The sequence below is a fragment of the Penicillium oxalicum genome, chromosome IV (genome assembly GCF_001723175.1).
Source record: "Penicillium oxalicum strain HP7-1 chromosome IV, whole genome shotgun sequence".
NCBI classification, from domain to species: Eukaryota; Fungi; Ascomycota; class Eurotiomycetes; order Eurotiales; family Aspergillaceae; genus Penicillium; species Penicillium oxalicum.
Genome location: NC_064653.1, coordinates 1,793,113 through 1,808,376, shown reverse-complemented (window position 1 = coordinate 1,808,376; position 15,264 = coordinate 1,793,113). Strand labels below are relative to the sequence as shown.

Here is a 15,264-nt window from a genome sequence, read left to right as displayed (position 1 = left end):
TTCAAGCCATCAAACTCCCTGTAAATGCAATTGAAAGGATGTCCCGAATGACAGTTTCCGACACACTAAATGCCCAATTCACTGTGACACATCTGGGTCAACCGGCTGCAACGTGTTCTCCACCCACTTCATCTCGGAGAGTGGCCAGATTCTGGCGACGACTTTGCCATTAATCAATCCCATTGGCACGCTGCCATAAGCTCTCGAGTCTCTTGACCAGGGAAGATTATCACCACCCAGGTACACATGCCCTTCGGGAACCTGTAGTAAGATGATGGATTGTCAGTCGCCGGCCTTGATCACTCTGTCACACAAATGCCTTATCCATACCCGGATCATGTCTGGCTGCGCACCAGCCCTGTCGCTGTATGGCGGGTCCGAGCAGACAAAATCTCCCGGCATACCCAGCACGCGTTTCGCTACTTGTGAGCCGAGAAGCGACGGATGATGACATCGCACTATGTCACCGACTTGAATATCCTTGCCAAAGGCATGTCGTTTCGAAATCACAAGCCAGTCGCCCCTCACGTTGAAGGTTGGATACATCGATGGCCCTTCACTCCTCTGTATGGTAACGACGTGCTCCCAAACCCAGGAGCAGGCGCAGAAGACACCGGCGCCATTCAGTACCGTTAGGGCAGCTGCGCCGGGTCTCTGTAAGACCGATCTGAGAAGGCGTTCCATCGAAACCACGGATGATGCGATGCACCTTTCGCGCCAACTTGCAGGCGCGGAAGCTGTCCGCCGTGCAATGGGCGTCCAAGCGTTCCCGGGGAGGATATATCACGTGACAGCGGTAATAAAGTCGCAGATATTTCCCGGCCCCTCTCATTTTTCTTCTCTTCATATTCTAATGGCATGAGATTTGACAAGCACAAATTTCAAGGTCGGCTTCTGCAATGATCTGTCGCAATTGGAGTTCCGTCATACCGTTGTGATAAACAGCAATGCCTCGCTCGATCTTCTCATGATGTTTAGAGAAAGATTGAGCAGTGTGCAGCTTTTTTTTTTCATTGCGCGGTCTCGGACTATCTTATGAAGACCGAACGGGCAAATCCTTCGCACATGCTTATAAAATTGTGTGTCGATCTCTTTGCAGAGTCAAATTACCCACACTCACCTGCCTTTCGGTAAAGGGAGAGTGACCGCTTCTACAAATGCTAGAGCTTGCCGTCGCCGAAATAATATCACCAGGACGAGCAAGTGTGGACAATGAAGCAAGATGAAAATAACCAGCCTTGTCGGATGACAAGGCTGTCCTCCTGCTGGTTCTCAATCTTGACCCCATTTCATTATGGGACTGGATCATTGAGACTGGTGTAGCGGGGAGACATCTTCGTATATCTTGCCCCCGTGGTTTCTTAGTACTATCACATTGCAATGAATTACATGACTTGACAGACCAATTTTTTTCCATCCTAATGACCTCACAGCTCCAGCTCCAGTTCAGTCAGTAGAGGATTGATCATCGCAGCCACAAATGTTGTCCTCATTTGGACTGTTTGTGCTGATCCCAAAAAGAATCGGCATCTGTTCGTATACGGCGTCGATTAGCTCTCGTCCGGGATGCGACAAGGACGACGCTCACTCACCAGGATGCTTCTCCACAGGCGGAATCCCCTCCCGTTTGCGTGCCTTTTCTCGCGAGTCCACTCCGAATCTCTTGTCGCGGTCTTGAAGCAAACTTTCCATTCCAGCTGGGTGCGCCTTCTCGACCGTCTCCACAGACGTGAAGCTGCCCATCAATTGCGGTGGTCCCATGGGTACCGGATCGCCCCGATCAACCTGCCACATGTGGTACGTCTTTCCATAAATGGGCGCGACATCCTCCATCTCGGCAGTCTCGGCAGCTTCCCACGCTGCGTTGGGTACCCCATGTGGCGTAGGCATGATGAGGAGCCCGCTCTTGACCTCGAATTCATGGGTATGCCACAACTTGCGCTCTTCGGCGGGGAGGGTCTTGAAAACACGAGGCGAGACCATATACTCGACACCGATGAGTCGTGCCTTGGCATCCGGTGAATCATAAATGAGACACTGTCGGACATCTGCGCGTCCGGGTCAGTCGTCATCAATCTGGGCTGAAGGGTAGTTGCACTCTAGGCCCAAGGTTGCGCAAATTTTACCTTCGTTCAGATGAGTACAATAGTGATTGGCCTCGACGCATCTGGTTGGATCGTCGGCGTAGACGTGAAAGGCGTGCAAGTGCGCGCATATCTGCTTGACAGGTGTGAAATCCTGTGCCATCGCGGCGCCACCCTCGAGGATACGGCTCTTGGTCGTGCGAGGCTCTCCTGGGAGCCCGGTAGAGTCCGAGGGCAGCTCTTTTGTAGCTTCGCTCATTTTGTTTTCTCTTTTTCGACACGCGGCTAGTTTTGGCCTGTAGAAAGATTCACAGTGTTGTTGCGAGATCTACTTTGGAGAGAGTGAAGTGGAAAAGGAGTTTGGCGTTTGTATTTGAGCAAACTGAAGAGTAGGTGGGCGTCAAACGAGATTAAGCAATTATCAGTTGGCTGGGTCATTAGATGTGTTTAATGTTTGCGTACTTGCTGATGCGACACTTTTGACGTCACGATGATTGAAAATCGCGTGGCTGCCCGACGAGCCAAGAATCTTTGATTACTGGAAGGTCGTTGTGGTATTCTTGTAGAAATGTTGATATCTCTCCTCGGATGTGTTTCGATCTTTGTTTTATGAACAGTCCACTTTATATCATATACATGATCATAGCCATAATCATCGGCTGCTTTGGCGCACTTCAAAGAGTCTGGGGGCGAGCGCCCTGTTCTGTGGTTCCAAAGGCATCAGTTATTGTGAAATGGATGGTTGCGACTATTCCAGTGATTTGTTCTTCACGTCCTCGTCATTCGGACGGCCACTCAGTGGCCCATTCAATTTTTCCATGTTTTGCTCATCGCTGTGGTCATTTCCACGATACCCTATCCCAAGACAGGATTGTCAGGCCGGAATTTGAACTCCTCAAACGTATCGAGTATACTCGCCGGAGCGGGATTGAGCATGAAAGACAATTGACCTCTTCGCTGGGAGCTACACAGAATGCACTGTGCCCGAGGGACGATGAAGCCTTATTGCCCGTCGAAGCGAGCATCCGAATTAAACTATCAATAGAAAACACAGCTAAACTAGCGATGACTCCGCATCTGAAAATGGATACCAGTGCAGTATGCAAAGGTCATTTACACTTGAGCTGTCGCACGTGTTGGTCATGGGTCTCTACACATCATCTTTCTAGAATATCTTATTTATCCTACCATTCGGATACTTTGGGGTCTATCGTTACCCCAATATGTCTTTCAACGGACCTACTTCAGGTTCATCCTTGCCCCCTCGCAACCCAGCTGAGATTAATCAGCAACGCTGTGACCGAGCGGAATGACAACTCCTTCTACCGTCATCATTCCTGATCAGAGCCATGGTCTTCCCCGCGAAATCTGCTGGTCACTACACAAAAAACCGACTTCAGCCTCCATGGATCAGGCAGACCAAGCGTCGCATAAAAAGAATCTTGTATTTCTCGATGCCCTCGATTGCTACCTTGGGGCTATATCATCTACCGAACAGTCTAAAAGGCCGAATCAGATGGACAGACTAGCTCAGATCATGAATCACTCCATTGACTGTGATCTTCACGCCGAGCTTCAATACAGGGAGTCCAAAGATTCAGAGCTCGACACGGCACACAGAGCGATTCGTCAAGTAAATGGTGCACAAGGATGTCATCTTCGCCAGCTAACAGTTCTGAGATGGAGCCAGAATCAAGCAAGTGCGACGACGTTTTCTCAGAGTACAATACCTCCTTGTAAGTAAGGGCCGGGGTCGGATCGCAGGCTGTACACCGATTGATGAGCAGTCACTGGAGCTCATCATCAACAGGACTGATCATCAGCCCAGTCCACCCTGGGAGGTTATTGGAATGCTCGACGCACGGGATCCGGAGAATCGGTATGAATCGCATCGCAGTACACATGATACATGCGCGTGAAAATCATGTCGATGTGGACTCTCTAAATCAAGTCACGAACGAAGGGTATGTCGTAGCTCTATGTATGCCACAGTTTCCCATTTGATTGATTCCAGTACATGACAGTAGAATGATCAAGGTACACGACGAGGATGATATTTTGTCTCTGATAGTAGTAATCCGTTGTGCCTCTACCGTTTTAATATACTGAAGTCCAGCCAGTTGGCCATTCAAGACACAAGATCAACTGACTGTTGGCCGTACCTTGGGAGTATCTGTCATCTTGCGGATATAACTAGATAGGCAACCTTGGAGCCCTTTGCACCCCATTCGAGAGCTCTTACGGGAACCTGCCACCGCAATCCAACCCTTTGATGCGGAGGCTCAGACAGTTCAAATGCAGTTGTTCGAACCCAGTATTATTGATGAAATGATATAAGTTTGAAGACGAGGAGACCTTCGATGGGTCGCGCACCTGTATTCTTGGAACTCGGTTGATATGCATACCTGGCTGTTTCTGTCGACCTACAAGGGACACATGTAACACAGGTGTAGGTAATCGCCATGAGCGAGATCTTTCTTTCAGTATTAATCAGTTAATTTAATTAATTTGGAACGTCACTCAATCTGGATCCCTGAAGTGCATTTCCTTTCTGTGTGCCTCCGCCGGGACTATAGCAAGGTCGAATGGGCTCCGTACGACCCGGTCAGCTTGCTTTCTGTGCACGACAATGCTTCGAGGATCCCGTCTGCCTCAAGCTATGGGAATAAATATATAATATAGTACTGTCTGATAGTACTCAAGCGGCTCTAGTGTATATATTGTACAGACTTTAGCATGTGATATAGTACTAGGTACTTTACATCCGCCGCCTTCTTGAATAAAATCGACTGTATTCGTTTTCTTGTCAACGTACTGTACTTGCTTACCGGTACATCGCTGCATGGTCCGGGATGTGGGAGAAGCTGACGACTCGTGCATCATGAGATAGTAAGACAGGCAGAGGGCTGCACGTATTTGCAAGATATAAAGAAGGATATGAGCAAGTGACTACCTTCATAGGTCCAGAGGGATCTGTACATGCACATCAGCGGAGAGTGGACTATTAGAAATCATGTCTGCCCAAGACAAGTGTCTACAATAGCACCATTTTGAGCCCTGGTGAGGAAGAACTGGAATTTGAAATGTATATCCCTCCAATTCAAATATCCTGTACCAGTATGTGGGAAGGTAAAGATCCTCGGATGGTTGGGTATTGCTTCGATCCTTGATATTTCAGAAGAAAAATAAAACCATTTGAATTGTTTCATATGCATCATGATCCAGATGTAAGACATGAAACTACAGTACCCATCTCGCCATGAATCACGGCACTAACCAGGAACAGCCCAGCCCGGCTGTATCCTCACCATATTAATAGATGTATGGGTAAAGAAAAAAGTAGGGAGTGCATGCACAGCCCGGGCGATACGCCAAGTTGCAAAGCTTGGGCGCCTTAGCATGCTCGACATGGGAAGCAGAGGCCACCAACGGAGCGATCATGGCGATCAATGACAAGGAGCTGATACGTATACAGCGGGGAGCAGGTACCCCGGCATTCTATAGCAGTGTCCAGGTCTGGAACAGGGTGCAGAACGCATGCATCGAGATCGGGCGGTAGGGACTTGTTTGCATGGCCCTTGAGAACTTAGTTGATTTCCGTGGCTCCAAGAGCCCTGCTTGATTGGACTGGACATGAAAGGAAGTAGACCAATATCACACGCATCTGCAGGCTAGGAGTCACCTCAATATACCTGTTGGAGGGGTTTGGGAAGAGTGGCATGTTGACTTGTTCGAGTCTCTCCATCTCTGGAAGAAGGTCAAAGAGGCAATGGACGAAGGTCTCTACCGTAGTCCACACGACTCTACGATAAGTGACACATCTCCGTCTCGATCACAAGTGCCCGCAGAGCTCAAGAGATGGTGATTCAACTGGATCAAAGCCAGTTCCGAAAACGCAGCAGCCTGGCTAGGGATTTGCGCTGAACACACGCACCCTTGAATTCAAGAGGCCGGAAAGAACATCCCCTCCACATCACATCTCGAGCGTGCCTCCTCCCCCCAGCTGATCACAGTTTATTGGGTGATCTCTCCAAGAACGGTTGCTACATCCATGTACCTGGAGCTATCGGTATCACGTAGCAGTGTCGTGTGTTGGAATGCGGCATCACCAGAAATCCAGAAAAATCGCTTCAATCATTGCGGGCGCGGAGGATCCCCGCCGAGTGAAACTCGCGTGGGGCTGGGCCTGACCGCCTCGTCCGTCTCCCGTCCGACGGAGTAAATTCACCCAAGCAGAGGCGAGTGATCTGCGCAAAAGCGGTTGACCTTGCCTCGTGAAACGGCGAAAAAACAATGATGTTTTCTCCTTCCCTTTCTTTTATTTTTAGGGGTCGTTTGTTTTCATCTATTTTTCCAACATGCAGAAATTAGATATAGAGTATGTACAAGACTAATACAGTTGGAGAAGGGTCAAAGAGTAGGTTACTAGGTGATATGGACCTGTCTTCTTGGCCTCCCAAAATTGCGAATCCCAGTGCGGGGGAGATCTCCGGCGATTCGGCAAATAGAAGAACGAATTTCTTGTGATGATCCCAGAGATGACCGGTAAGATTGGAAATGATGGGATATCTGCTCAAGAGACGAAGATCCATGCTCAACTGGCCGACGCGAACTTGTTCGGACTGGGGTTCCCTCCCAACTCGGCCTGAATCGAATCCTGGTCAGAATGGAACTCGGCCCACACTCAGTTTCGTAAGCTCCCCTTGGCACGGCCGTTGGGTTCAGGAGTGCAGCTACAGGATGTAACTATGTAGTTACCACACTCGGTGTACTGTAGTACACCGAGTGTAGTATACTCAAACACTGTAGCAACTCCAGTATAAGTACTACACCGAGCACACAAGTACCAAGTACACCACAGGACCGATCTATCTACTCTGCTCCTCGGGAATCGACCTCAAAATTGGGTCCTTCTTTAGCTCGGCTGCACCTCAGTCCAAGCCCTTATTCTGGCCACCACACACGGGGCGCCCGCGATTGATGTTGGGAGCCTGGAGTGGCGTAACTGGGCGTCGTGCGCCCTGACAGTCAAAGTCTTGTTGACCCAATAGCCCCTCTTTGAGGTGATGTGGACGAGTTGGCCGCGCGCGTAGACTCCGGATTGTGACCGATGCAATCAAGGATTTCCTCCTCGTGGGAGAGAGGAGGTGGGGGGGCAAAGAGGTGGAAGGGTGATTCTCGAGTCCTGGTGATTGATCCTTGCAGGGTGATACGACGAGGAGGAGGAATCTCAAGTTTGTGCATGTGGACAGGGAGAGACAAATTCCTCCCACGTCTGACTCGAGCAAAAGTCGATGAGTGGGAATAGAATGACCTAGTTGGAGCATCGCGTGAATCCTTGAATCACGAGGAGTGAACGAGTCTGCAAGTGGTTCACTTTGATGTCTTCTTTGATTGTACTGTTCATCGCTAGCATCCAAAGAAGCAGTGAGCACCGGGAGGCCTTCCCCTGCCCCAATAGCTCGAATGTTGTACGACTTTTTTGTTTTGTTTACTGTTGATTCATAATCGTAGGGCGTATACTAGCAGGAGCGTATCCCAGCCTGCTGATAGATCTTTTTGCGAATGATCATATCTTTCGTCTTTCTTCCCCTGTACATCCTCCTGATCCTATGTGTTCAGAACCCCCCCCCCCCCCCAAAAAGAAGGAAATTCGGTTCAGGTCAAAGATACTGCTGTGATTGATTTTTGAGGTCCAATTTGACAAGTTCGATGCCCTCCCCCCCGCACAGGCGCAAGGTCAGAAAAGAAAGAAAAGCACAGACTTTTCGCGATGACGAACCCAGTTGGAGGCTGTCCTTTTTTTTGTTTTTCTTTCTCCCTCTTACCCTGGTCGGCATTCGATCTACTTTTGTCCTGGACTCCTAACATGACAGCCTTTATGCGGAAATGACACTCCCGCCTGAGTCACGGTCTAATCGGTCCTCGACCTATGAGAACGCTCGTATCGATGTTGGATGCTGAATGCTGACTGGGTACGTTGTAGTTTGACTGCTGAAGGGTACATTGAAAACATAATGGGATGACGCAGGCCGGGAACAACGGGTACCACACAAAGTACATGCAGGAGTAGGATCTGGACATCTGATTGTTGATCACAGTCACATACAGTCTATACGGTCCGAGCTCATCACGAGGAGGTGGAGATAGTGGACATGACTTGATTTTGACATTTTGGTTACATACTTGAAGGTACCAGGACTCCACATTGGATTGAACGAGGTCTGGCGCCGTTGGAATTTGTACAGAGCGATAGGATGCCGGCGATGGATTGGTCATGTTTGGTAGTATCATCGTCAACTGGGATGGAACCAAAGGGGTCCAGGGTCAATTGACCCATCTCATCTCCGCTGGAATTGCGTGGCCATCCACCGGACGGCAGTTGCGGTCTGGCTCGAGGTCGACGGGCGGGGTGGTGGTTTTGTTAGTCTGTAGAATTAGACCCGTGGAGACTAGAGAGTATAGATTATTGTACTTTCGGAGCGATGCACCGATCAAGTGACCTCTCGAGAATTTTTTTTTTCTCCCAATACTCAAGCCACAGGAGAACCAACAAGAAGGACCTCTGGCACGGATTTTGAGCCAAGCTCTCACCGTTGCTCCCTCAAGTTTCCACTGTTCCAGAACCTCGACCTTCCACAAGTTCACCCCTTCACGTGTTGATCCACATGTGGATGCCGCCGGGCGCTATGGCGACGATGATCCATGGCAAGCGAAGACAAAGTCCGATGGAAGCAAGAGCAGGAAAGGATTGCCCTCCACCTTGAAGCATTGATCAATCCACAATATATTATTCAGGAGCGCACCACTGTACCTGGTCCTCGGCCCCTCAGTATTCACAGAATCGGGAGATCTGACATGGTCCATGCCCAAGGATACGAACATGAAAGATGAGTCAACCCTCGAGAATCCCAGAATGGGCATCCGACGGGCCTTCAGGGTGGAACCCCCCAAGCCTCGTAGCGCAAGACCGGATACGGTGAGAAAGAGGACAGCGAGACGATCTCTGACAATTGGGTGCCATTCAAATTGAATCCACTTGGGCAAAATTATGTATAGACCGCCACTGCAATGCTGTCAACAATAGGATCGGAGATGTACGAACTCATACACTCGGGCAACGAAGAAAGGGAAACCCCATCAAAAAAAAACACCAAATCACAAAACTTCGCACAATATCCTTTTGACACAGCCGTGTTATCCAGAAATCATTTGTCTGACATGACGGTCCTGTCACCTTGGGTCTCTTTCCCACCCCCGGGGGGGTTTGACTGTTGAAAAGTATGAGAGCGACACACAGAGAGAGCCAACAATCACCCCCAGACGAGCACACACGCACCCGCGCATCGAAAGTCTGTCGCGAACAGAGGGAATCACCGGATGACTAGGGGAGACCGGATAGCCCGACAACGGCCCCCCCTCTAGTCGTAGTGGGGGCGAGATCAGGTTGGCCCTTTTGTTTCCTTGTCTGCGTCTGCCGTTGCATTCCGCAATCCCTGAGGAGACTCGATGGATTCTCGAGCTCAGAACATAAGGAGAGCGTGGGGCCGTGAGAACAGCGCCGGACTTGTTCACAAATTGATGACTGTACCCCGAGTTCCCGACTATGATATGGATGGAGTAAGCCAATTATTGAGCCCAGCTCACCGGCTCCTATGTGTATGCAGAATGGGTGTAGCGACTCTTTGCAAGGGTGGGGAGGGGGGCTTAGTTCCCAAACGCATCACGCATGCGGGAGTCCCATTTCTTATTGATGACCTGCTGGTAAGCCGACCGGGATCGGCAAGGCATGGAATCTTGAGATGCAAAGTGATGGATCCAAGGCTGGTACACTGGCTGCTAAAATCAGTAGCGAGTGGGGGGGGGAGAGGAAGAAGGATCCAGACTGGGTTTGAAGGTCTGCTCAGGTGCTCAGGTGCTCGCTCGGGTGCTCGCTCGGATGCTCTCTCAGCAGGAGTGACAGCCCGGTCGTGTCCACTTTTCCACAGGTCCCCCAACATCACACAGGCAATACCAAAGCCACAAAAGCCACAACGCCGAATGGGTCTCAGACCATGGCTAAAGTGAATCAACGACAGCCGTGTGAACCCGCTACATGTCTGATATTGATGGAGGGGGGGGGCTTCGACCCGACAATCGGTGAACGGGAAACACTACGACAGCCGAGGCAGCTGACCACACCAAGTTGAATTGGTGAGAAGTCTCCAAAGTTCAAACGGAGTGGACCAGGATAGACCGCGGTCTTGGTGTCGGAGAATGCCCGGCCGTTGATGACCAACGGGAAGGAGATCGTTGTCCTACTTCCAGTGCCCCTTCCCTAGTGGAGTGGATGGTCATCGCTTGATCAAAAGGTTACACTGCTGCACGAGAGTCGACACACTTTCGTCATCGAACGGAGCTTAATTTAATTCCTTCCAGATGTTTTGGGTTCCTTTTTTTTTTTTTTCCTCATTTTTTTTTCTCTCTCTTCCTCCTTTTTGGCCCTTTACTTTGTTTTGGGGTTGCTTTTCTGGACTCGGACTCAAAAGAAATTGAACCTTATGACCGCGCGGCTCGAATCATGTTGCCTAGTAGACACTCAATGTAGTAGACACTCAATGTTAACTCGACGGCTCAAAGTAATACCCATATACATACGTGGCAGTAGTAAAGTCCGAGGTACGATAAAGATCCAAAACAGGGTCCCGGGACAGGTGCGCAACCCTCTCCTTGACTCGTTGGTTTCAAAAGAGGCCCCGTTCCGTCCGGTCTTTGGACTCCAAACTACAGTATATTATTATGATTGTCAAGATTGTTTTTTTTTCTCAACATGCATGACAATATAAAACTCATCCGAGGCCGGTGTCACACGAGAACTTATTGGTTCCATCTTGATTCATGCATTTCCGAGCGATACTACACGACTAGATTCATATTAAGTATCCACAGTCCTACAGTTTTTTGAGTCTACGCCTGTATAGCCCAAGATAAGGCCCCCCATTTTTGTTGAGATCGGCAACCTAGCTGAAAGTGAGATCCTCACCTCCCGCTACCTGAATAGGATGGAATGGAATGGGGGGAAGGAAGGAAGGGTGCCAAGGCGAGGAGCACAAGAATCGCCCTTAGTCAGCCTGGACCGCTTTTTTCGTGTCTCTCCAGCTGTGGATCTCGTCAATTCACTGATGAATTATGGGGGGGGAGGTATGTAGTCGCAATGTATCGTCGCGACCTTTGCACATATTGTTCTGCAGCCGGTGCAGTGCAGCAGAGCAGAGTGCAGATTGTCCCGAGCATCAGTCCAAGGGCGGAGGTTCCATCTCCAGCCAGTGGAATCCCGTCGTGGACGACGCTGGGCAACAATCATACAGAAGGGACATGATTGGGGGCCCGCTCACTCCTCCAAGGCTTCTGGAAAAAGGTGGATACATCACTTTCGTAAGAAGGGACTCTTGTTTGATTTTTATTTTCATTTTTGGGTCTTTAGTTCTGCCCTTTTTTCTCTTTCTTTCTATTTTCTTTTTTCTTTTCGTTTTCCCTTCTCACTTGCACACTCGAGGAGGGATGTGGACCCTGCAGAGTGCGATGTGGAGCTGTTCATCCTCCTTGTGGGTTTCCGAGCCGCGACTCGCCCGAGGGAAGAGAGAGAGAGAGAGAGAGAGGGTTCCAAAACTGGTGAATGATTACGGCTAGGTGGCCGGAGACATGCAATCCAGGTGTGTACTGTACCGCCTGCTTTTTCTTTTCTTTCGCCTGTCTATCATCAATGATAGCCTTACTTGGTAGGAATGTACTCGATGAGTGGATCACTCAATAAACACACCTTGTCGTACTCCCCCCATATGCAATATTACATAATATCCCGTCCTTGGACCGACCTGACCGAGTGCAGAGCGGTACAGTGCTGAGTACGAGCCATAATCTGTTTTTTTCCCTACTATCGCGAGGTCGAGGGCTGGAGAGGACCGATCAGATCTCACTGGGACAATCATGCACCATGCGTGATTCAGTTGCGATGAACACCGATGGCAGTCAACCTGCATGCGGTCCTACATAGATCCATATAGACGATGTACACATGAATGACGATGCTGACAATGAGACCCTTGATGAACCTGGCCAGGATACACAGTACATGGAACCCAGGGCTATCACTCAGATCGTAAACCTATCACCTCGGCTCGGTGGATAAAGTACGTGTGAGATCGGAGATCGATACCTACCGGGATTGCCTAGACTGTTCTTGAGCAGCATCTAGCGAGATTGCTATGGATGTATGTAGGGGTCCCTCCATGTCTACTCTATATATTCGAAAGTCCTGAGATGTCGACTCTTGGTGCAGGATGTCGGGATCCATTGGATTTTGCGGACAACGACTCCTAGGGGTTTCCGGAGGGCTGGATGAATAGATAATCGATCCCGTCCATCGTACGAACCTTACCACATCCGCTCATTAGATCAGTCCACGAGAACATGATAATGACTGGGTACACATAGAGGGTTCCCCTCCAATACAATCTACATACTATACGTGGGAGCCTCAGAGAAAGCTCCAGGAGGCTTCTCACACGCAGACCGAGATGAACTTCTGCGGCTACATACTTTTTTCCCTTTCCGGGAGTCATGTTTTTTGTTTTTTTAACCCCCCCCCCCCCCCCAAAAACAGTAATAAATAAATTCATGGATGATCAGGGGACCCAACATCAGTGGAAAAGAGGCCAGTGCAAAATCTTAAAGCCAGATGAACAAGTCCAGTGAAAAAAAAAATTAAAAAAAAAAAAAAAAAAACAAAGAAGGAAAGACAGCCAAGTCGAGACCAAAAGAGGAAAAGCATCACTCGAAGCAAAAAGAAAATTCCCCAAAAAAGTTCAAAAGTGAAACCTGTTCATCCGGAGGGCCCGGGCTGGCGACATCAGACTCGTTTGGAGGGGAGTCGCTCGCACCGTGGACGAGCTTTTTGGCAACCTTTTTTTCTTTTTCTTTTTTGAAATGGCGCTAAGCACGATCAGATCTACAGTACTCGGCCACGTTGTGAATGGTGGCTCAACCGCCTAGTTTCGTAATCGAAGAAGGCCTGAATGGGAAATATCGGAAGGATTAATTTTGTTTGATTTTATTTTCGTTTCCATCTCGATCCCCGCTCCCTCTATTTCCCCCCAAATTTTACATGTTTACTCGTGAAGATGATTGGATCAGAGGAGAAAGTGGATTCGAGAGAGCACTTGGCAGCGGCATTCTTCCTCTGCGTGTAGCCGTGCGCAGTACTGGAATGTCTCAAAGATAATCTACCCACAGACCACCCCCGTGCCACGATGTGGACTAATCTTAACCAAGTCTAGCCTCTCTCGACTGGGTCTGCAGAATGGTCACTCGTCTCTTGAAATTAGGGAGCAAGTGGAATTTTAAAGAGGAGAGGAGACTGCCGAGTGGAAGCTCAGTGGTAGTCCTTCATACTTTGGTGCTATTGAACCGACAAAGTGGGCGGACGCGCTGGTCACAAGCCCCAGTGGGATTGGAATGGACCAGGGCCAACGACAGCAGGTAACAAGATAACCAGGTCCTGTAGTTCGACCGGGTCGAGCTCTCGAACTGGGAGCGGATGGAAGACCGGCGCCTTGGGTCTCACATTTCCAAGTCATCAAAGTGATGGAGGAGCGTCCGTGGCGCGATTGGGAGAGGAGGGGGGGGGGGGGGGGAACAGGAGGAGGTCCCCTCATCATTTGGCATGCAACGCGTCACAGTCAAGCCTGTTGGTGATATTGGATTTTTGACAGGGAGGCTGCCTCCGGCACTGCGCATCCAGCAAGGTTTCACAATGAGCTGGGGGCCGAACTGCTGAGTTTGCTTGCTCGCATCCAGTTTACGACAAGTCATAAAACATGGCTGAAATCCCCTTGGGAGCTGACCATTGAGGGACTGTGCTGCGTGGGTTGAGTCATTCTAGCTGGCGCTCAGAGCTTAGCACCGGCAGAGATGCGCCTGTTTGGGATTTCAACCCCTCAAAGTCAACCCAACCAAGACCGTCCACCGGTAGAATCTCCAACCGAGACTAGCAGGGGTAGGAAGTAGTCAGCTAACGGTCACGATCGTGCAGTTGAGGGCTCATCGTGAATCCTAAACGGCCGGGTACAGAGGAGAGTTGTACGGATGGCCATCCCAGCACAAGGGTTCAAAGCGAGGGTCCACTTTGCAAACACTTTAGATTGCCGAGCTTCCCGCCCATGAGGGTGGTTCAGGTTGATGACCACGGTTCCATCATGTCCATGGCGCCACGATACACACTAGAACCAGTCTGCTGTGGACATGGAAACGAGGTTTGATACAGTAGAGACCACACTGTTGTCTGGTGATACTTCTCGCCGTGCTGGCCCTCCAGCTTGGCAGAAAGGTGCGTCGCATGGTTGAATGGCTTTGTGCTTTCTATGTTGTATAACCACTTCTGGCTTTCCCCCTTCACCTGCTTCGCGAAGACACAACGGGGACCCAATCAGACAATCCATACTGGATGGACCAGTAGTGCTTATCCGTAGGAGAAGCCTCGGGGCAAGGGCGTGTGTGTGTCCGTGTGGTAAGTGAACAATCCTCCTGTCGGGTGAGTGTGACCTATCATCCAATCATGAAGCAGATACCCCCATGCTGATGATCGGGGGGAAGATACGAGCTTAGCAACATCACTTGAGCAGATCGGGGTGGCAATGATGCAGGAGATGCATCATGTACTCCACGACGGCGCGGATAGTCGCCTGCAGCGGAGAAAAAAGAAAAGAAGAAACACTGCCGGGTATGCACGGTGCAAAGGAGGGTCCAAGAGTCACTCACGACCAGCTTGAGGATGGGTTTATTATTTCATTTTTATTTTTTTGCTTTTCCAGTGAATCGAAATTGATCATTTTTTCGCCTTGGCCCCCCCTGCACCCGACTGGATTTGGGATGTCTGAAGCGAGGGTACTTCAGGGTGGTGGCTGACTGTCCTTTTCCCTGGCCGAGTCAGAAACGGGTTTCAAGAGGGTAGGGCACAAGGCGTGCAGTACCGGACTCAGCATATGCAAATGGCAATCACGTTGTACCGCGCGGAGTTACAAGTCTCCAGCGATACTTCCATATCCCCAGTCGAGCACCAACAAGGAGACAAAGAATGGCCATATTGCAACCGAGAGGATCCATTCCTAGTCCTGTCTTGGTTGGGCTGGTAAGAGGGCCCCCC

The 15,264-nt window shown here is 49.9% G+C and overlaps 3 protein-coding genes across 3 annotated transcripts; 1 reads left to right on the top strand and 2 right to left on the bottom strand.

Annotated features, from left to right (window-relative positions):
- Positions 1-78: 78 nt before the first annotated feature.
- POX_d05400 (Mitochondrial inner membrane protease subunit 1) lies at positions 79-684 on the bottom strand (the record flags this gene model as incomplete). The annotated part of the gene is made up of 2 exons (XM_050114247.1): positions 79-261; positions 331-684. 2 exons carry the CDS (start codon positions 682-684, stop codon positions 79-81), a joined length of 537 nt encoding a protein of 178 aa, XP_049969198.1.
- Positions 685-1,489: 805 nt separating this feature from the next.
- POX_d05399 (Oil body-associated protein 1B) lies at positions 1,490-2,343 on the bottom strand (the record flags this gene model as incomplete). The annotated part of the gene is made up of 3 exons (XM_050114246.1): positions 1,490-1,530; positions 1,593-2,048; positions 2,127-2,343. The coding sequence occupies 3 exons, from the start codon at positions 2,341-2,343 to the stop codon at positions 1,490-1,492; spliced, it is 714 nt and encodes a 237-aa protein (XP_049969197.1).
- An 8,934-nt stretch (positions 2,344-11,277) lies between these two features.
- POX_d05398 (uncharacterized protein) lies at positions 11,278-11,442 on the top strand (the record flags this gene model as incomplete). The annotated part of the gene is made up of 1 exon (XM_050114245.1): positions 11,278-11,442. One exon carries the CDS (start codon positions 11,278-11,280, stop codon positions 11,440-11,442), a length of 165 nt encoding a protein of 54 aa, XP_049969196.1.
- Between the last annotated feature and the right edge of the window lie 3,822 nt (positions 11,443-15,264).